Source organism: Triturus cristatus, chromosome 12 (assembly GCF_964204655.1).
Source record: "Triturus cristatus chromosome 12, aTriCri1.1, whole genome shotgun sequence".
NCBI lineage: Eukaryota > Metazoa > Chordata > Amphibia > Caudata > Salamandridae > Triturus > Triturus cristatus.
In genome coordinates, this window is record NC_140595.1 from 21,544,581 (window position 1) to 21,568,721 (window position 24,141).

General features: G+C 44.4%; 1 protein-coding gene across 1 annotated transcript in view; it reads right to left on the reverse strand.

Annotated features, from left to right (window-relative positions):
* Positions 1-11,564: 11,564 nt before the first annotated feature.
* The window catches only part of NR2F6 (nuclear receptor subfamily 2 group F member 6), a 98,938-nt gene continuing 86,361 nt past the window's right edge, over positions 11,565-24,141 (reverse strand). The window contains exons 3-4 of the mRNA XM_085638735.1: positions 22,885-23,409; positions 11,565-15,306 (exon numbers count right to left, since the gene is read on the reverse strand). Coding sequence (XP_085494861.1) covers positions 15,032-15,306; positions 22,885-23,409 — 800 coding nt within the window. The 3' untranslated portion in view covers positions 11,565-15,031. The remainder of the gene's footprint in view (positions 15,307-22,884; positions 23,410-24,141) is intronic.

A 24,141-nucleotide genomic window follows, 5' to 3' on the forward strand; every position in this document is an offset into this window, starting at 1 on the left:
TGTCCATGCAATAAGGCATACATCGGCAGCACAATCCATCGCGCAAAAAAGAGAGTGTTAGAACATATAAGGGCTTTACGCCACAATAACAAACAATATCCTGTCGCCAGACACTTTTTTGAACAACATGCACAGAATGAAGGATTGTTGAAAATGGTGGTGATTGATGCTGTCATTGACACTGTACGTGGGGATAATAGATTGCTCCATCTCAGACAATTGGAGTCCAGATACATCGTGGACTTCGATACAATGTTCCCTAAAGGGCTGAATTCTAGTGAAGAATTATCTGTACACTTACATAAGTAAAATGTGGAATTGCCATTATGTGTTTACTGTGGTTCTGTATGCAATATACTAAATCTTATTTTATTTCGTTTTTTCAGAGAGTGGTATTGAATCATGCTGTGGCACTGCAGAACTTCGATTTATATTTCAAACATCAATTTATTCTTTCATTATGCCCACTGGGGCGATATTGTGGCATATCCATGACAAGGTTATCAATTTGGTTGGGGTGTATACTAATAACATTAGTTGAAACATCATTGGAGGTTTGCCCACTGGGGCTAAATGTCTATACATTACATTACTTTATGTTGTATTGAGGACTGACAATATGACTGTGCGATTTAGTCTGCACCCCTTATCTAATATTGTACTGGATTCAGTTATTTTGATAATTGATGTAATTCTATACAGACTACTATGTATGTAGCGTATTCTTAGATATGCTACTGGGTAATTTATACCCTTTGAGTGAATTTTTGCACTAGGCTAAGATGGCCGCCACTTTTACCAATCCTTTACATTACACATTCTTTGTTGCGAAGAGTCTGTTGTTTATTTTGTGTTCATGAATTGTATTTAACTTTACACAAAAAAAAGTTGATGTAACGTGAACAAGGCGAAAGCTGAAACGCGTTGTTTGTGCAGTCCAGTAAACAGATTTTGAAAACTGCAAATCTCCCTGGTGTCCGTGTATACTTCCTGGAGAAGAAGTGTGAGGAGTTATATATATATATATATAAAAACTGCTCCGGGATCCCCGCACATGAGCGGGACTATTCAGCGCTTATGACTATACATGGAAATCCCCTGCAAGAGAACCTCTCTTCCACTTCCTGCTTCAATTTCTCCCCAAGTCATTTGTCTTGTTTTTACAGTAATTTAGTAGGTACTGAATATTTTATCAATGTTCTTTTTCGTATGAAAACCACCAACTCCGCTTCAGTCTTTATTTTCTGGCTTCAATGGCATTTTCATCAACGTCACTTTTGTTTTTTCTTTCTTACCTCCCTTCGATCCTAATCTCCCTTTGAAAGTTAAGTCAGAGATTAAAGCCTTATCTTCACTAGTGTCTTTCTTTCAACCCATAGGGCTCCTTATAAAACATTGGCTATAGATAAGTTTTACTGTCTGATGCAGACCTAGTCTTTCAAGACCACAACACATCTGACAGCAGCTGGGTTTTGAATCCATCCATTGCTCATGATCAGACAGCTTTGTGTCCATTACAGATATCTACTCATAAATTAATGGCTTTGTTCACCTATCTAGTGTTATTACTGCCCAGAAGCATTTCGGTGTCAGTATTCTCTGAGGCGGAAGCCGGAGGACTGCTAATTGTTTTAAAATTGTCACTTGATTTGTTGTTTTTAAAAAAAGAAACGAAGCTCACCTGCACTGAAGCGCCGGCCTCTCACGCGCTAAGGCAGCCCTCCCAGACCCCCCTGATACAGCGAGACCACCGCTGACACAGGTGAAAACGCCCACACCGCCAGCGCGGTCACAAGGCAAGCCACGCCCACTGCGAGGCCACGCCCTTAACAATCACTTCAAATGTGCAGACCATACCAGCGCAGCGGGAGCGCCGTTTGCGCGCCGAAGGCGCGCCTAAGGCAAGCCCGTCTGCGCCCGTCCGCGCACGACCGGGCCTAGGGCCAGCCCCTATGCCGGAACCCACCGCCACTAGGAGACATTACTCACGTCGAGATCTCCTCAGCCTCAGACCTCTGAAAAATTTCTCCTGTCATGCTATACACGACCCAAACGTCCCCTTCACCAGCTGTAACATCTGCAAACCTGGAAACCTACTCCTTCCCAGGACGGCCGCCCCACTCCCAAGCCTCAAATTAGCGACACTCAACTGCAGATCGCTTCCCAAGCACGCCCTACTCATAAACCATCTGATTGTCGATCACGATCTGGATATACTCTTCCTAACCGAAACCTGGATCACCAGTCATTCCAACTCCGACATAGTCTCGGCCCTTCCCCCGGGCTTCCTCATCATGTCCTAATCCCGCCCTCTGGGTCGAGGTGGTGGAATAGCTATCATATACCGAGACTACTTCACCTGCCGATCTACTGAGATTCAGAGCCAGGAGTCGGAGAGCTGTCTGTTCACGCTGACGCTCTCACCGACCTACTCCCTGTCAGGCCTTCTGGTCTACCGGCCCCCTGGACACTTCGGCCCCTTCTCCGCCGCTTTCTTAGAAACCGTTTCATCCCTGGCCCACTTAACATCTAACTTCTTGATTACAGGCGACCTTAACATCCATTTCGATGATCCATTAGACACAGGGCCATCTGACTTAATTTGTGAACTTGGCGCCCTTGGCTTCTCCCTGGCTAACTCAGGAGCCACGCATTCGAAAGGACATCTGCTCGACCCTGTATTCTCGAACATCCCTTCCCTCCAGTTCACCAATTCCCTCCCCCTCCCGTGGACGGACCACTTCTTGGTCTCGGCCCATCTCCCAGGGTCCTTTAAGAAACCCCATATCCCCCCAACTTACACCAAGGATAGATCTTGGGCCAGACTTTCGATGGAAAAATGGGCCTTGGCTCTTGACGCTACTACCCCCAGTCTCGCAGCCGACCCCGCCTTGGCAGATATCCAGTTCAGAGACTGGATTTCCTCCTCCCTCGACAGCCTCATCCCCATCAAAAATCGAGAGGTTAAAGATAAGACCAAGGGCCATGCACCTTGGTATAATTCAGATCTCAGAGCGCTCCGTAAAGAGTGCAAAAAGGCCAAGAGAGTATGGAGGAAAGATTGGCTCCATAGTAACAAGGACATATATCACAACGCGGTAAGACGATACAAAACAGCCTTGAAATTAGCTAAATCAACGTTTTACGACAACAGAATAAAAACCGCGACTAACTCATCCAAAGAATCTTATCAGATAGTCAAAGAATTACTAAACATCCCAACAGCACCCCCCCCTCACCCCCCCCCCAGACAGAAGTAAGGATTTGGCTAACTACTTCGATTCGAAAATCCTGCGGATACTGGACTCTCTTCCTACCATCAGCCCCCCTCTCACCCCGGATATAGCAAACGGCAACAATAGCCCACAGCTGGACACCTTTAGAGCAGTTTCCCTCACCGAGGTGATGTCCACGCTAGAGATAATGAAAAGCGGCTCCCCTTTTGACCCAGCCCCGGTCAGATTCCTAAAAAAGGTGTCTCCCACCATAGCCCCTATCATCATGGACCTTATCAACTCCTCCCTCGCTGGAGGAACGGTGCCCCCCAATTGGAAGAACGCAGTCGTTAAGGCCCTGCTGAAAAAACCCCAACTTAACCCGGATGACATGTCTAATTACAGACCGATCTCAATGCTCCCATGCATCAGTAAGATGGCTGAAAAGCTAGTCAACTCGCAACTGTCCCAATTTCTTGAGACAAACAATATCCTGCGCCAATCCCAAACTGGGTTTCGACCTGGCCATGGCAAGGACACCGCCCTCCTCTCTGTCATCGAGGAGGCAAGGTGTATCCTAGACTCAGGGGGATCAGTGGCAGTGATCCTCCTGGACCTTAGCGCCGCCTTTGATACGGTGGATCACCGTGTCCTATTACATCGCCTGGCCAAGGCAGGAATTGTGGGTACGGCGCGAGCGTGGATCGAATCTTTTCTCTCCTATCGATCCTTTCAGGTGTGGGACGGCAACTCCCGGTCAGAACCTCTTCCACTGAAGAATGGAGTTCCCCAGGGGTCGTCGCTCAGCCCTACCCTGTTTAATGTCTATATGGCCCCCCTGGAAGACGTAGTGGCCCCCTACGGTATAAAAATAATTAACTACGCTGACGACACCCAACTAGTCGTCTCCCTGTCCCACCTGGATAACCACCCTGACAGCTTGCTGCATTGTCTCCAGGACATCCAGACCTGGATGTGTGACTCGGCCTTGAAGCTGAACGGTGCAAAGACCGAGATTATGCTCCTGGGCAACAAATGGACGTCCTTTCCACCAACATCTTGGCCTGACACCTTCGGCGAAATCCCCTCTCCTAAAACTGAGATCAAAACACTAGGAGTATGGTTGGAACCTGACCTAACCATGAAAACGCAGGCGGCCAAGACAGCAGGCACCTGCTTCGATCTCCTGCGTTCCGTGCGCAAGATCCTGCCTCTTCTTCCGCTTCCATCCAGGAAGTTGTTGGTCCAGGGTCTTGTTTTGGCCCGGCTCGATTACAGCAACGCCATCTATCTTGGGGCCCCTGAGTACACCCTGGCCAAACTCCAACGCACCCAGAATGCGGCGGCCAGGCTTATTATGAACACCCCCCCCTAGAGTTTCAGCAAAGCCTGCCCTTAAAGCCCTACACTGGCTCCCTGTTCGCCAGAGAGTAGAGTTCAAGGCCCTATGCACCACCCACAAGCTCATCAATGGAGCTGGCCCAGCCGCGCTAAAAAATATGGTTACCCCATACAAAGCCTCCAGACCCCTTCGCTCTGACGCCGAACATCTTGCCACGGTTCCCAAATTTAGGAAGGCTCGCACCGGCGGTCGTCGCTTTTCGGTCAAAGCCTCCATAGCATGGAACTCACTCCCTCTCAGTCTACGTCTGGAACCCTCCCTCACTACGTTTCGCAGGAAACTTAAAACCCTCTTGTTCCCCAAATAATTCACTCCCTCTCCCCCTCCTCTGGATCTCTTCAAGTTATAGCGCGGGGATGCCTACGGGTCACCAGGCGCTTTAGAAATCGCAAAATAAATAAATAAATATTCCGACTGGATGAATTGTAGTCTATCACAGCAGTCTTGAGGGTACTATTTTTCTTTGGCTTTCATCAATTCACATGGTGATAGGTCTCACTGATCTCTCCCTGTCTAGGTCCTGCTCCAATCTCAGCACTCCTATCCTCTGTGTTCTCTCTTTACTAACTTACCATTCTCCCCGATGCTCCACATTCTCAATCTAGTTTATTTAGGATGGCTCAGCAGCTGGAAAGTGGTACCATTCAACTAGTTTCCTTTTTATGTGGGTTAGCAGCAATTTTAGAATGTTCTTTCTTTAATAGAAAAACTATCAAGATGGTCAGACATGTGTTTACAAGTATTGTGATGCACACCCTACATATAAATCAGTCTCTTGTTCCTGCTTGGATAGCTTTTATGCTCTCAGGGTGTTGGGGGATCCCCTTCACACACAACTCTGATTCAAAACCTACCTTTTCTTTTAGTTATATACACTTACATACTTCAATTTGCAGTGGGTGCTTTTTTTTCTTCAACATATGTATGACCACTGAATCTATTATATCTATATATATTTGTGGTCATGTATATCATGTATAAAAAAAATACTTACTTGTAAGGAGTAGTTTCTTACCTGTAACTCCAGTTCTGTAGTACGGGTATCTCTGTTAGTCATAATCTGTGAATAATCCCGCCCATGTGCGTGGACCCCGGAGCAATAGAAATAGTCTCTTAAGTTGTCCTCTTCTGCAGTCCTGCATAGACACTTAAGAGAAAATCAAAGACACATAATGCAGCCTGGCATTAACAAGGCTACACTGGCCAGCACTTCATCCTGAAGTGACAAAAAAGATAGCCAATAATATTTAAATTTAAACATTTTGCTAAGTTTCACACCAAGAGAAATTCCCCTTCACAAAAATCCTTTGTCAGGATAGAGAGGAAGGGTTGGACAGACAAGCCCCATAGGCTGCCATTGTGTGTCTGGAAAAGGGATACCATGCCTTTAAGGAACCCTCTAGAGACACTCTGTATCCCATGATGCACAGCCAAAGGCAAGTTACTTTCAGTTCTTTTTGAAGGTGTATAAAGCCAGGCCTGTAGCATTCATGATGTTGTCGTTTCATCCACCGGGGAGGAGGGCGGGTCGCTTAGGGCTATAACTGAGATACCCCTACTACAGAACTGGAGTTACAGGTAAGAAACTACTCCTTCTGTAGTAGGGGATCTCTGTGTATAGTCATAATCTGTGAATAGAATGGCAAGCCCATCCCAAACATTCCAAACCCAGCGGTGGAAGAAACCTATAGAATCACTACTGTGCAAATAAATTCCTCAGCGAAGGCTGCCCAACCTGCGCATCTGCCCTGGCATCAGAGTCCAAGCAGTAATGCTTAGCAAAGGAATGGACGGACTTCCAAGTGGCAGCCCTACAGATGTCTGCAATGGGAACATTACGCAGCAAAGCCGCAGTAGCCGCTTTGCCCCTGGTAGAGTAAGCCTTAGGCTTACTCCCTAGAGTCGTTAGCTTTCTGGTAATACAATTGGATACAGGACACAATCCACCTAGAAATGGACTGTTTAGAGCTGGCAAGACCAGTCCTGACCGAACCATAATTAACAAATAACTGATCCGATCTACGAACCGCCTTGGTCTTTTAATACCCGTCTCACATCAAGTGTATGAAGAGACCTCTCCGCTGGAGAGGAAGGATGTGCAAAAAAAGTTGATAAAGTGATCGTTTGATTGACATGGAAATCAGATATCATCTGAAGGAGAACCTTCGGGTAAGTCCTCATGACAACCTTAGATGCATGAAACACAGTATAGGGCTCTTGGCAACACAGGGCCTGGATCTCACTCACCATGCGAGCCGATGCTGTAGCTACAAGGAAAGCTACCTTCCAGGATAAATGCTGTAAAGAAGACTTATGAATAGGCTCAAAAGGCTACTTCATCAATCTAGACAGCACCACATTAAGCTCCCACGGAGGCGAAAGACGCATAATGGGAGGAAACACCTTCAGACCTTCCAGAAAATCTTTGATGACCGCGATTTGGAAAAAGGAAGTTTGTGAAGGGCATTTCCTATACGCAGTTAAAGCTGCAAGGTGAACCTTAATAGAATGAAAATTAAGGCCAGATTGAGCCAAATGCAGCAAGTACGGAAGGATGACATCCTCCTTGCAGGATGTAGGATCAGCATCTTTAGAGGTGCACCAAATGCATAATCTCTTTCATTTGTATGCGTAGGAAGTCCTCATAGACTGTCTCTTTGCCTCTTTTAGTATCCCCATGCAGCTCTCTGGAAGATTTAAATGTCCATACTGCACTAGTTCAGGAGCCATTCTGCCAAACAACAACGAGAGGTTGGGATGCACCATCTGCCCTCCGAACTTCGTGAGAAGGTCTGGCCGACATGGAAGCCGAAGATGCGGCAGGAGAGACCGGTGTAGTAGGTCAGTGAACCACCACTGCCATTTCGGAGCAATGAGGATCATTCTGGCCCGTGACTGGGACAGCTTGATCAACACTGTCGGGATCAGGGGAATGGGTGGAAAAGCGTAGAAAAAGCTGTTCAACCAGTTTATCCACAGTGCATTCCCCAGCGTCCCCGGTTGGTAAAACCTGGAGGCGAAATCTCGGCATTTGCTGTTTCCTGCAGTGGCGAACAGATCGATGTCTGGAGTGCCCCATCTTGCGAAGAGGTCTCTTAACACCTCTTCGTTTAAGACCCACTCGTGGTTTTCTTGAACGAGCCTGCTGAGAGCGTCTGCCTGAGCATTCTGCACACCTGGCAGATGAGTCGCCATTATCATCAGTCCCCTGGCCAACAGCCATTTCCAGATCGCTTGCGCTTCCAGAGACAGTGTGCGCGATCTTGAGTATCCCTGCTTGTTGAGGTAATACATCGTTGTTGTGTTGTCCGTCTGTACAAGGAGTGAATTGGTCCGAAAGGACGGGTGGAAGGCTCTCAGCACCAGCTGAACAGCTCTGAGTTCCAGAAAATTAATGCGATACGTGGATTCTGTCTGAGACCACGTGCCTTGGATCTGAAGGTGGTCCGAATGCGTTCCCCAGCCCTGGAGAGACGCATCTGTCACAATGGTCTGAGTCTGTATCTCCTTGTGGAATGGAATCCCTTTGAGGAGATTCTCCGAGGAACACCACCACTTCAGGGATTGTAGAGCGTGTTGAGACAGTTGGATCCTGTCCTCCGAGCTCCCTCGTCTCTGGTCCCACCGATGCTCCAGACATTCCTGCAACGGCCTCATGTGGAGGCGTACATGTGGAGTGAGAAAGATACAAGAGGCCATTGACCCCAGGAGAGAGGACAACGTCCTCACTGTCGGTGATGGAACGGACATGAGAGTCTGAGCTTTCTGAAGGATCTATAAGCATCGCTCCACCGAAGGACACACGCTTGCCTTGAGAGTATCGATCGACTCCCAAGTACTGCAGACACTGAACAGGAGTCGGGACAGATTTGGATATGTTGATGTGCAGACCCAATTGGTTCAACAGAGCAGTCGTCCTGTTGAAATGTAGCTGCGCCTCCTGGAACGTGGATGCTTTGATCAGCCAGTCGTCCAGGTACGGGTAAACAAACGCCTGTTTCTTTCTCAGGTGCACTGCCACCACAGCCATGCACTTTGAAAAAGTCCTGGGAGCAGACTTCAGGTCGGACGGAAGTACTGTATACTGATAGTGGTTGGTGCCGACCAGGAAACGCAGGAACTTCCGATGCTTCTGAGCAATGGGGACATGGAAGTACGCGTCCTGCAGATCTATGGCGCAGAGCCAATCTCCTCGATGCAGCCGAGGATAAATCTGGTGCAGGGACAGCATACAGAACTTTTCTCTGTGAATCCATTTGTTTGCTTGCCGCAAATCCAGAATGGGTCTGAACTTGTTTTTGTCCTTTTTCCGCACAAGAAAGAACCTGGAGTATAGACCCTTTCCTCTCAGAGATAGAGGAACAAGCTCTATCGCCCTTTTTCTTAACAGGGTATCGGCCTCCGCTTGGAGTTCGCGTAGCAGGTATTGTGAGCGAACTGGTCGAATAGCACTTGTCAAATAGAGCTGGCATTTTGACAAAAAAAGAAGTGGCTGAACTGGCCAAAAAGGACAGCAAATGGAAGATAAAGGCCCCACGCGTCGAATTAAACACAAACTATCAAAAAAGCTCCAAAAATTGAAGAAATACCAATAAAGGTAGAGTTCAATGCTCCAGGGTCCTGCTAGCAGGAGCCTGGAAAAAACTGTAAGTAACTTGCCTTTGGCTGTGCATCATGGGATACCGAGGGTCTCTGGAGGGTTCCTTAAAGGCACGGTATCCCTTTTCCAGACACATAATGGCAGCCTATGGGGCTTGTCTGTCCAACTCTTCCTCTCTATCATGACAAAGGATTTTTGTGAAGGAGAGTTTCTCTTGGTGTGAAACTTAGCAAAATGAGTAAATTTAAAAATTATTTGGCTATTTTTGTCACTTCAGGATGAAGTGCTGACCAGTGTAGCCTTGTTCATGTCAGACTACATTATTTGTCTTTGATTTTCACTTAAGTGTCTATGCAGGACTGCAGAAGAGGACAACTTAAGAGACTATTTCTATTGCTCCGGGTTCCACGCACATGGGCGGGATTATTCACAGATTATGACTATACACAGAGATCCCCTACTACAGAACCACCGTTCTCCAGTATCTTTAATGGACTCATAAGCTTGTTAAATTCCCAGTCAGGATGGATAACCTCAGTGGTCAATGTTAACATAGCAGTGTGTATACTCGCACTCAAAAAACATTAAGAAGAACCATCAACTATCTTTAGCACCTTCTCCTCATTATGTGATCCGAACTCTGGGCAACGTGTAGGGGAGTCAGAGCTCCAACTACCCAAAGCGACTGAACAGCTCAGACTTTCTACTGCAGTCAAGTTGACAGCACGAAAATCTTTGAGCTCTGCTCATCACTTTAGATGTATGCTTTTTACTTGAAATTTAGCAGATTCCTTTGCGTCCCTTTCTCCGCCATCTGAAAAAGTAAGTCGTGTTTTCTCCCCCTTTTTATATTTGTCTGGCTGGCTGGCCACTGGAACTCTGTTGAGATGACTGATCCCGGTCTACTGTCAGAACAATTGAATTTTAACAATATACTCTGTCAGAAAGATCTATCTTGACAATCCTCACAGGACATGTTTCTAAAATCTTCATTGCACTCAGCATGGGGCAAAGAGATGTGAAATGTGTCCGACCTTCAGTCACAATAGCCGAATATATATATATATCTAGCTCTGGAGCCAATATCTGCTGAGCACGTTCCCTTTTTTTGTTTGCCTTCAAATAAACATTTAACCTTTAATTGCATTTATCAATAAATATATTCTACTAAAAAAATTGATTGAGGTTTTAGAAGACGTTCTAAACTCTCTTCACCCTGGGTGTAATAACTCGGATCTTTACCAGGTCTCTGAACTTTTCAGTAGAAGATTTAAAAATTATTTTACAGTCTGGAAGGTATAGATTGGTCTTTTCCTTCCACTACAGAGTTTGTTAAACAAGTGGACTCTTCACCTGCACAGTAACTCAACTATCAATCGTGCATCCAAAGCATCTGCATCTGGACTCAAACTTGTATTCTTCCAGACATCCTTTTGTTCCTCCCAGTCTTACCATAAACCTCCTCATTTAGTCTTCATAGTCTGCCTCCTTGTGAATCTGTATTTTGAGGAGTGGAGGTGGTGTTTCAATGGTGGAAATAACTGTTCTCTACTTATTTGCAATTACAAAATTGCCTCCTCATAAGTAAACTTTGGTTTTGCTAAATCGACCTTCAAAATAAAAAAAGTTAGGTTTTGATGGTGTATATTGTACCACACGGTGATCAGTTTCTGTTTATCAACGTATCCTCCATTGTTTCTCATCCATTCTAAATATTTATACGTTTTAGACTAAATTCTTGTTGGGGTTGATCTGAAAATTCATCCTGTGGAGCTCGGTTTACAAAAATATTCATTGCGTTCTTTGAGGCATTTGTATCTCTAGGAACGGGTCCCTTTGCTTCAGAAGGAGATTAGCTCTGAGCCTCCTTATCCAAATCAATCATAATCAATGCTTCTGTCCCCCTGTTCCATATTGCCAATCTCTTTGTGTGTTGATATATTTCCTCATACACCCCTTGAGGGCTCTGCTTGACAGTGTGCCCAACATACATGGTTTTTTAATTTTATTTTCTTGCACAAAGATGCATGATTACACACAAAGATCATCCTATATGTAATCACATGGCAAACAAAGCTTGTGATCATCCCAAGGGAAACTGGTGTAGCATGAGGTTTTCAATATTTTCCCAATCTTCTTTGAGACATCGTCCTGCGACACAGTTAACATCTAGCATCCAAACGTCCTCAGAGAATCCTCTGTAGCAATTTGTTTTTAGATGTCTTTTTTTTCCGTCCATTTGAAAATGCCTGTTAATGCACAAAACAAATATTCTGCGATGGAGTCTTTGTCCATGGACATGCTCGGTTTTAGACCATCACATTCCCAAACACAAGGGAGTCACTAGCAGGTGTAAAAACAAGGTTTTATTACTATGCTTAATCTTTGGCTATACCCCGTCAAACTGTTTTTGGCATTAGCACAGTGGTTAATTGTAAGACATTCAATCAGGTATGTATAACAAATAAAAGACACCACTTTCTTCAATTTCTATTATCTTTGCAGCTCCCAACGCTGCAGGAGCGGACTCGGTCTTCTGCAATGCAGTGGCAACCATGTAAACTATTTTCTAGATCAGAAAGGTCTTCAGTTCATCTGAGGAGGATGGGTGCATTAATCAGAGTAAGAGACACTAAGTACAATACTTCAATAAGCGTGTACAATTTCAAGTTCTACCTTTACATCCTGTATCCCCTCACTCTGTTTAGCAAAGTCAATAACCCTGAGAAGTGATGACAAAGTCTAATATGGAGAATAAAAAGGACAGGTTTAAAGACCTAGGCAGGGAGACATTTATAACGCATAATCTAAAGGCAAGAACATTGCAATTTGGCGACATTTTAATCACCGATTTCATTGGAAGGACATATCCAGTTCAAGGTTAATAGTCTGGATCCAGAGTAAAAACCTTTCAGAAATGAAATCTATTGATATAAAATGGATATTAACATGGTCACATTTTGATCCGAAGCTGTTCAAACAAAGAACAGTGGTAGTGAAGAAACGGGTGCTGTTTGTCACAACTGGATGAATCATGCGGATTATGGCAATGCCATAAAATATCAATGCTGCTGTTACTAGTCATGTCTATATGCTGAAATGTACTTTGTTAATGTAACCGTGACGCATGCAGGTAATGCATGCAAACCAACTTTCTTTTTTGTTTTCAAGAACCTTGAAAGAAATTAGAATGCTTCAAATTAGCCAGGGACAACGAAATATAAATGATGCAAGTGAAGACAGACATTTCTGTGCTTGTGAATCAATGTAAAGTGGTCAGCTTACTTAGTGAATTCAAAGCTCAGAGTCAGTAAATTCCGTCTCATTCTGTTCTCTCACCAATCTTTTCTACCTTAGGAGATCTATCATCCTAGAATTCAGGGAGTAGTTCTTGATCTATCATCATCAAAAGTAAAGAATTAAGTTCTTCAAGCCATAGTGCTGGTCAGATATGGTATATAAATCATACCTTATGACTAGGAACTTTACCTATAAAGTCCCTTTACGTTACTTGTCACGCAAGCGAGTCTGAGCACATTAAAGGCATACTCTTTCTACCTGGATAAATGAACATGTAAATTAAGATCCTTTATGGAGGTATTTTCCGACTAAAGCAGATGTAAACCAGTCTATTTTACTACACTCAAAACATTCACATGACTAGCAACAACTCTCTATCACGACAGACCTGGCTCATATTTGCACAGGTGCCCTCTAGAAATGAACATAGCAGCTTTCACCATGAGACAGATAGTTTAGTCCAGTAACAAACAACCTCCTTCCAAAATAAGTACAACGTGCCTGAATTCTATTAATTTCTCCACTCTGTCAGATACAGTAAAGTTTTCAACACATGAAGTGCGGTTTTGTGCAGTATCAGACCTACTATAAAATTCTGCACTGCGATTTCCAATGTACAGCCTCCAGTAAAACTGACTTATCTACACTGCATTGCATTTAGGTTATATACTTTTTCATATATAAATTCTGGTCTTTACGCTGTGCACAAAACAAATTGGAAGAAAGTCAATAGTAATATAGAAATTCTGAAAATGCATTTCTATAAGATAAACATATGTACACACAAAAATAGGTCACGAGAGAATAAGAAGGAAGAAGTGCTGCCTGGCCACTGGCTTGCTCAGCAGACTAAACTACATTTATCTGACATACTGCTGCTAGGGGCCTTTCTGTGACGTGCTATCTTCGGCAGGGTGAAACGTAATATCTCAGTGCTGTGCGTCTGGTGAGGTTTGAAAAGGATGCATTATTTTCAGCCATGCATAAGAAAGTCTGCTACGGTCATTTATAATGGGCTGCCAAAATAGGACACATAACAGGTGCCCAAGAAAGTTGACAAAAAGCTAATGAGATTTTTGTGATGATGGACAAAATTTCCTCATACAACAAAAGGCTTCTGGGATGAAAACTTGCTTTTTATGGCAAGGGCTACATTTATGCGTAACCATGATAATAGCGGAGCTCCCCAATGGGCCAGTTGTAACTTGCTCAGTATGTGTGTCAAACCTGCGGCTTCCATACAGTAGCAGCTCCAATTAATAAGATCCACCCCTTTCAAACAACTTTTTCCTCAGGAAGGAAAGGCTAAGTCTTTTTCGCTTTATAAAGTACCTGGAGACTTTCAAACCTAGTAAATCTCAGCAAATGCTTCTGAGCACAATGTTTAAATGATTCCCACATGAGTAGCAGTTTTTGGAACTCCTTTCTATTGCGGTCTCTTTCACCTTTTAGCAGTGCGATGATTAAAACCCCACATACCATTAACCTCAGCAGTAAGTGCCTGTGAAGTTTCAAGTCAGCTTCAGATAACAGGGAGAGTTAACCTGGGCAAAGGAAGCACAGGCTAGATCCATCAGGAAACGTGACCCCAATAAGGGGAAGGTGGGTCCAAAATAAACTCTTACTTTGCTCCCATCACCACCAAGGCTGCGACTTCCTCGCAGTCTCATAAAATAGTGCTTTTTACACATCAAGTTTTCAGGGGCCATCTCGCCAGAACTTAAAATGTACCGCTAGCTAGACTAGTCTGACGTTCAATTCTATAAAGCGTCCAGACAAAGGCAAGTATGCAGCCTTAACAGTATGCCAGAATTACTAGCCATGCACCTCGGGATCGCCCTCCAGCTTTAGCCCAAGATCAAGAAGGTGTTTTGAAGTATAGCTCAATCCTCCTCAGGCACTACAACCGCTGTCTTTTTCTGAACAAGAAATCTGCAAGAGAAGAGTTTAGAACACGTGGTGTACAGATTTCATCCGGAAAACTATGGTTTCTCGAAGTCCAACTTAATTCTTAAGGATTGCAGGTCATCAGATTCCAAGCCATCTAATTGTTTCAGGATCCTTTGTACGTTGACAGTTATCGTTTTCTTCAACTGTGACCAACCTAAGCTGTCTAACCGGAAAAACCTGACAGAGATGCACACCAGGTTGAGTAGTTGGAGGATCAAACAGATGGGTGCAAATCAGCCCTTCCAAGAACAGTTTGGCAAATACCACATCAAACGAGTTCCATAATGAAACATGGCCTCCAACCTAAGAAGGTTCCGACATTGGTACTCAGACTGTAAAGGATGAAAACACCTACAAGTATGGGAGAAGGAATTCTTTAAGTCCAATGCAAATTACAGTGTCTCCCTCTAGGTAAAAGGTTCACTTCACAGCAGCTCCTAGGATCCTATAACAGGTTTGGCATTGTATTTTCTGACATTCTCCTAGACAGAAAGTCACTTACAGGCCATCAACGATGAAATTCCAGAGATGGCAAACATTTCACATTTATCCCCCAAGGAACTACTACTGGCTTGCTGCATATGGCCAGTTAAAAGAGCTGCCGGACAGCAACATATCCCTGATCAGAGTTTCAATCGGTGTCTTGCCAACAAGTCTCATGAAGAAAAGTTGGGAGATTAAAGCAGCCGGTACAGCTCGTAGTGCGGGGAGTCGCAGCAATAGGCGTCCAAAGCGCTGGGGCTGAGAAGGATACTGGGCACGAACATACTCCGTCAGCGCAACTTGAGCTTTCTCCTGCAAACTCTCCACATGAACAGGATCTGTGAGTCCGCAAGCATCTGTAAAACAAAAGGTGGATGAACGTGATTTTAAAGAAAAATTACAAATTTGCTTTAAAATTCTACAAATAAAGACACCCATGGCGAAAACATAGCTAGCAGCCATTCCTAGCAGTCTAGGAGTTAGCAACTATTAGTAGGCAGTCTCTCACCCCTACAGCCAAGATATTCTTCCTCTCTGCAACAGTGGAAAAATAAATGGGGGTGATACAAGAGAGGAGTTGTGGTAACCAGAGGCTCAATTCAAGGTCAGGGCAGAAACGGCTACAAAGTCATAACAAGTGGTAAATGGTTTGTAAAAAAAAAAAAAAACACTGCTGGTTTCTTAAGTCAAAGAATCACCAATAAAATGTTCAGTTTTGATTAGTTTTTGCAATGAAGACACAGAGTCCGAACCTTGAACACGAAAGAAAGGTATCTAATGGCCCTGGAATTGGGAATTAGAAAAATGCAGGAAGCTATGCTGCCCAGGAGGGATGATATGGGCCTGACTGACGGAGTTTCTGCTTATTTCAGACAAATACGTTTTGTGCGTAAAGATTATGGTCATTCCTCCGAAGGAAACACTTGTTTGGAGCATGTCTATCATGGCTCCAAGGCACAGTGTAGTCTGCAATGATTGAAGAATGGTTTAGAAAAGTTAATGTGGAAACTAAGCTACCAGACAATGGCTAGGATATTCTCCATGTCCTGCTGAAGTCAGTCGTCCAAGTACAGAAGGCAAATTATTCCACTTTTCTGACATACATCAGAGAAAGATCCTGGAGGCTGACTTCTGACCAAAAAAGACACAAAATTGACAAGGGGTGTCCCACTCTGAATGAATCTCGTATTTGTGGCAGTAAGCATCTCGCAGGTTTACTGTTGCCATTCTAACTCCTCTGTTAAGAGGGGGACAAAACTGATACCAAATATCACTCTTTTCACTCATTTGAGATCCAGGAGGGACACAAAGAAAAAACAGTAATAAGTTCTCTTGTTCTTCTGTAACTTTCATAAGAAGATTCCTTATCTCTCGAGTCCGATCCTTCAAATGCAGATATGTACACATTTATTGTCTCATGGAAGGCAGGAAAGTACCCAATCTGGTTGTGTAAACGACTTGGCAATATTAAGCACGCAGCTGTGAAATGGCTGCAAAGGTCTCCCCACCAGAGCAATCAACGAAGGTGGCAGAGTGAGGGAGTCACGGTTTCGCTGGATGGCCTTAACCTACATCTGTGATAGATTGTTGGGAGCCCCTGCTTGTCTGAGAATTTTGTCTTCCAGGGGATCCTCATCAATAGTCATAAGCACTGAATATTCCCGCCCATGTGCGGGGACCCCGTTTTTGCAACAGTTACTCTCATCACTGTAATTGCTGGTGTCTTTACCAAAAGTAAACAGGGGTCACCCATAACCCTTAAAACAAACCTTTTGAACTCCTTTCGGTTTCCTAAATCAAAAGATTTAAAAAGTACCCGTTCTGGAACTCGTCATCAGCACGAGAACCTAAGAGATCAGATTCGGAAACAGAGCAGGTTTTTTTTGCTGCCCCAGAGTTAACGGTGCGAGCTTAAGCCATAACAGATGGCTCATGCTGCCAAATCAGCAGATTTCTTGGATACATTGATGGTCTGGCCCAGTGTGATCATACTCTTGAAGGACACCTTTGGATCCACCGCAGGAACCCTGTCAAGACCACTACTAAGCACCATAGAGTGTGGTGGAACTTGCAACCCTCAGGTGAGTCTAACGTTGTACATACTCTCTTTCCAACAGTCTATTGTTCTACTTTCTTCGTTGAGTGAAGAATGATGGTCCTGGGGCATTGAAGCAATTCGGTCAGGCAGACTATCAATGAATTAGCAGATATTGCTCTTAAGAGAGAATACCGTTCTGGAGGCCCTTTTTTTTTTTTATATGTGACAGCGGTCAAGAAGCTTGGAAGAAATAAGTGCCAGAAAGTTATGCATCGTGGGTTCTAGAATATCCGCCACCAGAGGAACCATAAGGGGTGTCTTTCGTGTCTAGAAATAACAGACATCTCAATTCAGTATTCAAGCTACCCGGTTTATAAATTCATGACATTATAAAACATCCACCAGGTAAACTGAGAGGTAGAGAGCCTGGCGACATGACAGAGGCCACTCATTTTCGATCCTGAAGGAGGAGATTCTTCTCAGAGAGGTAGGAATCTGGAGTTGCATGACCTGTTAGAAGGCACGCCGATCTAGACACTGGAGAGAAGCTTTTTCTTTGCTGGCTCGTCCTGTGATATACTGCAACTGCCATTTGTCTTCTACTTTTGCACAGCTGTAGAAGGTGGCATCAGAGTTTTATCAAACGTGCCTCCAACTCACTCAAGCAAGAAAAGAAGAGAAATTTAAATGAGGAAAATAGTGTTCAGAGTTAGGAGACACTGCGAATAACTGTGCATTGAGTCGAAGGGTGTACAAATAAGAAATGTCAAAACAAACCTAAGGTCTCATTCGGGCATCACAAACTGTTTGGGAGGGAACATATGTATCAAACCTTTAATAAATCACATTACAGCTGGTGATTCAAACAAAGATGGCTGGTCCAGGTAAAGCAGAAAGGCCAAAAGGATCCACTGCAAGGACTTACTGAGCTATAGAAAGAACAAAAAAAAATTCTTATAGCTTAGCCTGTAAGGGGTCAATGTTGTGAGGATCACTCAAGGTAACAAACTTGTCCCAACATTGATGAAGTTCATGGACGGGTGTCTGGCAGCAAGGATGACATCAACGACCTCAGATGGCAACTCAAATGCACTATGTTGCAGCCGCTAAATCTCCATAGACGAAGGTGCAAGCTACGGGGGTTTGGATGATGGACTTTGCCATGTTGCTGAGACAGGACATTCTCGAAATGGTAGCCCGATTGGACAGATGCTCATGCTCACAAGTTCTAGTACCACACTCTCTTGGCCCAGGCTGGGACAATTAGGATGAGCTGGGCCAAACTGTTCTTAATCTTCTTCAGAACTCGGGAGAGTTAGCTGCGGGAAGTCATACACAAGTCCTCATTACATATACACTCATTCCCAAATGGGTTTTCTCATGGAAGTTCCAATTTTTTAAACGACTGACACTGCATCAGACAGGAAGAAATAGGACAGTCAGAGCTCCCCCCACTGATTAAACATGCAGCACACAACCTTTGAATGCAATTGCCACCAATGATCTGCTAGGTGACATCTGCTCAATTTGTCCACTCTGGCATTTAGTGACCGAGCAAGGTGGTTGGCCACTAAAACGTTGTTCTGCTGCTCCAGCCAGACCTAGAGATGTAAAGCCTTTTCCTACAGAGCCTAAAAGCCCATTATGCCCGGCTTGTTGCAGTTCCACATGGTGGTGGGAGCCATCTGTGAAAACCTGCACCAGTTTTCCCTTGATGGATTGGTGGAAAGCCTCCATGGCCAAACAAATTGCCCGAAGCTCAAGTAAGTCAGTAGAGTTGGCTCTCTGCTGGAGACTAGGAAAATCGGATAGCTACCTCCCCCAAATGACATCCACAAACTCAATAGTGATACACCCATCACCGCTGTCATTTTTGAGTGGGGAAAAGACAGCACTGTACAGCAGGATAAATTGTGATAGGTCAGCCACCCTTTAGACCGTGGACAGTTTATTTGTAGATCTCAATAGTCAGAGAGGCAGCCTTGATACTGAGCCCACTGGTATTTCAGTTGTTTTTGCAGAACCCACACGTGCACATGGCCTAGAGGCCAATAACCCCCCTGAGCAATAATCACTGAGATGGACGAGTGACCGAAAACATTGGGATCATAGCCCTAATGTTCAGGAATTGCTGAGGTGGGGTAAAGGCACCTTGCCGCATCCAGAATCTCTGCACATGGATGCTTCCGAGAGGAAATCAGACAGGACTTACGCATACTTATGGTGACACTCAACAATGTTAAGGGTTCCACCATCATCCAGAGGTCTGTCCCAGCGAGCACACGGTTAGCAGTCAGTCATTTAAGTATGGAAATAGAGGAACTTCCAACCTCCAAAGATTGGCAACAACCACTGCCATCACTCTCGTGAACAATCAACAGGTGAAGGTGAGGCCCAAGGACAGCAAGGCAAACAGAGTGTTTCTGGCTCACAATATAGAGAAAGCTTCTAAGGAGACTTTATTTAAAACCTTGAGGCTACGATGTGCTTTGCACTGCTTATGAAATGTACTGCACAACTTTCAGCTCAACAATGGGGATAAAGCAAGAAGGGTGCTATGACCGATGCATTGCTGGATAGTGTCTGTCTGTATCTGCACTAGTTTGCAAGTTGCATGCCTTTGAAAGGCCTTTAGTGCTAAGAATACAGTTTTCAGTGAGAGTGTAACAGCTTCTTCCTGTATCCTACACCCTCTGATTAATAGAAATTCTCCAAATGTGCACGCCCTCCCTAGAGTGATACACCTGTTGCAATGGTCACTGTGGAGACTGGGTGTTTGAAATGTCTGCTCTTATTCTTGTGGCATACTATTCACCATCCCAGGTCTCGCTACCTCGTTTGTGACGACCACTAGGAATATCACAGTTTCACGACACTTCCGACCTCTTATTTAGGAGTGACTCCTTTATGGATTTTGCATATTATGTCGTGAAAGTACAATTCTTCAGTTAATACTGCAGTAGTATTTGCTCCTTGAAAAAGAACCGCGGCTAACAGGCATCTGCCAGACCAACAACAAGAGAATCTGTTGGTTTCCTTGAAGGAGAAGAGCGCATTTTAATCTTTTCTTTACATTCGGACCATCAAACTACCCGTCTTCCTCTGTTCAGCCTTGCACAGTTGACCATTAAATTATTCATTGCTCTGGCGAGAGTGGATTATGCCGCTGCCCTGTATTAGGAATACAATCGTAAATTGGGGGAAAACGAAGACTAGGATGCATAGGTTATACAGGGTAGAAGAGTTAAGAACAATGGTTCAAGGATGGCCCAAAAGGGTCCAATAGAAAAGGTGACCCAGGCAGGGTCACTTGTTTTTTAAGATAAGTGAAATCAATTCCGTAGGGAGCAGGAGACAAAGTACGTAAAGGGTCATGTAGGTCAAAAGATAGCAGGTATTTATTTAAACAAAGTCAATTTTAGAATGCTCACAAAATAAGAAAAGCGTGGTGTGAAATAGTGATAGTAGTTTTAAAAAGACATCGCATTGACAACAATATAGTAGTTGAATTCCATAATTGATCTTAACAAGTTATAAAGAATTCATGTTGTGGGGTGGTCGACGGCGTTTCGAACCCAATTATTGGGGTTCATCTTCAGGACAGTGGTGAGCATGTATTTTGAAGTTAATGAATGCGCATTCATCAGCCAGCCCCAACAGCTGCAGGACGTCTCTGACTGCTCGGCCTCAGGCTCCCATTCACTGCCCTGTCGCCCCTCTAAAGAAAATTACATTCTCCAGGCGGATCTATGTACTGCCAAGCTGCTTGTTTTCAAATAATTAACCTTTGAAGCCCCTGCCTCCCACTTTGGAGACTCTAGGAACTTTACGGGCAGTTTAACTTCAAAATACATGCTCACCACTGTCCTGAAGATGAACCCCAATAATTGGGTTCGAAACGCCGTCGACCACCCCACAACATGAATTCTTTATAACTTGTTAAGATCAATTATGGAATTCAACTACTATATTGTTGTCAATGCGATGTCTTTTTAAAACTACTATCACTATTTCACACCACGCTTTTCTTATTTTGTGAGCATTCTAAAATTGACTTTGTTTAAATAAATACCTGCTATCTTTTGACCTACATGACCCTTTACGTACTTTGTCTCCTGCTCCCTACGGAATTGATTTCACTTATCTTAAAAAACAAGTGACCCTGCCTGGGTCACCTTTTCTATTGGACCCTTTTGGGCCATCCTTGAACCATTGTTCTTAACTCTTCATTATCACCCCAGGTTCACATATCGGGGTACCCTTGTCTCCTAAAACCTAGGTTATACAGGGTGTCATTGCATATGGGAATGCCAGAATTCATATTTTTATAAAATAAACTTCACATACTAATGTGTGGCCTGGAAGTGTTCCATATATATATATTATGTCCGTTACTATCAATGAATATCCTATGACGCAGAACGTTACCAGTGGACAGACTATGGTGCAAGATATCCGACAGAATGTTGTACAAATTATGATACGCGTAGAAATGATTTGCGTAACCGCTAGGAAAAATCATAAACAAGGGAAGAAAAATCTTAAACTATTCAGAAAAAAAGTACAGGTAGTAGAAACCGCGACCCATCCGAAAGGTCAAGACAGGCCAAAGCCGTTCGACTTGCGAAAGCTCTGCACTCCGGTGGCACCAAAAACACCGCTCACCGTGCTCCATAGGGGGAACAAGTTGGCTCGTGTGTTTAGAGTGGAACCGGAAGTGTCACATTGAAGGAAATGTTCCAAATCGCTGCGATCTGGAAAGAGAGAAGAAAGAATTATCCGCCGTTCAATTTTTCAGGGCTGTGGGTTAGTTCAATCAAGAAGCCACCAGGGTGCGCTGCAGGATTTCCTTCTAGGTTTTCAGGCGTTAAAGCCAAAGGTGAGCACGAGTAGAGAAGCATGCGTGCTTCTCGGGGCCCCAAGCATTTCGCGATTCTTGCAACTAATGATCTGTGGCACCAGTTTTATATTCAATAATCTGCAGGTGTAAACCAGAAGAATATTTAGAGGACGAACGGATCAAAATTGACTGAAGTAAAAAGCTTTGCGCCTGACTCGATGAGACGTTGTCATACTTACCGTGTCACTTTTGGATAGATGGACTCGCACGCTTAACAGATCACAAGTAACCCTTTGGTTTAGAGAGTATTCATGCCCACGCCTGACTGATGAGGAAGTGCATTAGTTGCAGCATAAAGACAATCCTAACTAATGTAAAAGTAATTCAAGCAGGGTGGGGAGAATGCTTCTTTGGCATAAGGAGGTTTCGGTGACGACTGAAGCAAATGTATGGTGCACGACAGACTCGTTAATGTAGCAGACGTTTCGAACTAGCAATCCGAATACAACAAAGTTGACATTTCACTTCTCTAGAAACCTTGCAGGGTATCCCACTGAGATGCTTCCAAAGTAGCATGATCGTGCTGCTAGATAATGTGTGGCACATTCGGACTTGGTGCTCTACTGCCACATAATTCCAGTGTTCACTTCACGACCAGAGCAGCTGTGGCCTGAGGATGTTGCACACAGGAGACGGCAACTTCCAGCACTGATGAGCTGGACGCCTCGCGGCCCCAAGTCAGAGTTGAACCATGACATCTCAAACGAGTTTACCTGACCAGTCTCCTTGCAGAGGGTTTACCCGATGACGTTTTAATGCAATTACCCGATGATGTAATGAATGGACACAATGATGCTTCAGCGATTTTACCAATGACGTTTCAATGCTCATCCTACAATCATACAATACATTTACCTACAATGATTTTACCCAATGATGCTTTAGTGAGTTGTCTACCCAATTATGCTTTAATGCCTGCATGGAAAGAATTCATAGCTTGGAGACGATTTTTTTTTTAGGGCATCACTCTTAATTTTAATTCAAAATTCCACTAACCTGGCGTAAAAAGTGCGATGGCTTTTAGGCAGCTGTATTCAGCAGAATCCACCTGCAATCTGTTGAGTTTCTCCACCTGATCCTGGAAGATTCGAATCTGGTCCATAAAAGACACAACCCGGTCTGCAGACATCGGAGAGGCGTGGAAGCCCGCGGCTGCCAGCAAGGGGGCCATGTGGAGTGGCAGAGCCGACTGTGCCGCATTCAAGACAAACAGCTCACTCCAGCTCAAGCGCAGCAAGGCCACCTGGTCGGAGACCGACAAGTCCGGAAAGAAGGGAATGTTCCTTGCCCACTCCACAGTACTGAAGAGGAGCCGGGCTGCCAGCTCACAAATGTTGTCTATGCCCATCACGCTGCCTTGCTGTGTATACTGGGTGCCGTAGCGGGCTGCTGGGTAGGGCTCAGCACGCAGGAGCTGGGATATGAGTTCCGAAACTTGCTGCCCATTGAAGTAATCGGAGCCGGGGATTGGATTTGGGCTCATGCTGGCATGTGAAGGTGGAATTCTGCCTCTCTGTACAGCTTTGGGAGAGAAACGAGAATTGAAAAAAAATATATTAAAACAAAAACCTGCATTTTCTTACAACTTAGCGCAACTGACCAGGGTTAACGAAATACTAAAAAATGCTGTTTTGCACAGAGCTTGACTCACCTGCTAATAATATCCACCTTTAACAGAAGAAAAAAAAGTTACTTACCTGTAATTGTAGTTCTCAAGCATTGGAATCTTGCATAGATTCACGTTTTAATCATTCACAGTAGTCGGGATGGGATTCCCATGGTATTTTATAATAGCAATGCAAAGTAAAGAACAAGTTACTTACCTTCGGCAACGATATATCTGTAAGAAACATTAGTTACCTTAACGATAGATACCCCAGCAATACCAACCCCAGTGATGGGTCTGCAAACTAAGATCACACCAGGAAGTCCCGGAGAACAGAATTGCCAAAAAAGCAGTCTTTCCGGACTTGGCTGTCCAGGCAATAGTGCTTAGTAAAAGTGTGCAGCGAGGCCCACTTAGTTGCCTGACTGATGTCTTGTAAGGGGACACCACATCCCAATGCCGTAGTGGCCGCCGTTTCCCTGGTGGAATGGGCACACAACCCCAACAGAGGCTCTTTCTTAGCCAGAACATTACAGGCTTTAATACACAAGACAACACATCTAGAGATAGTCCGCTTGTGTACGGCCCGACCTTTCTTGGAGCCAACGCAGCCAACAAAGCTGGTCATCCACCCCGGAACTGTGTGC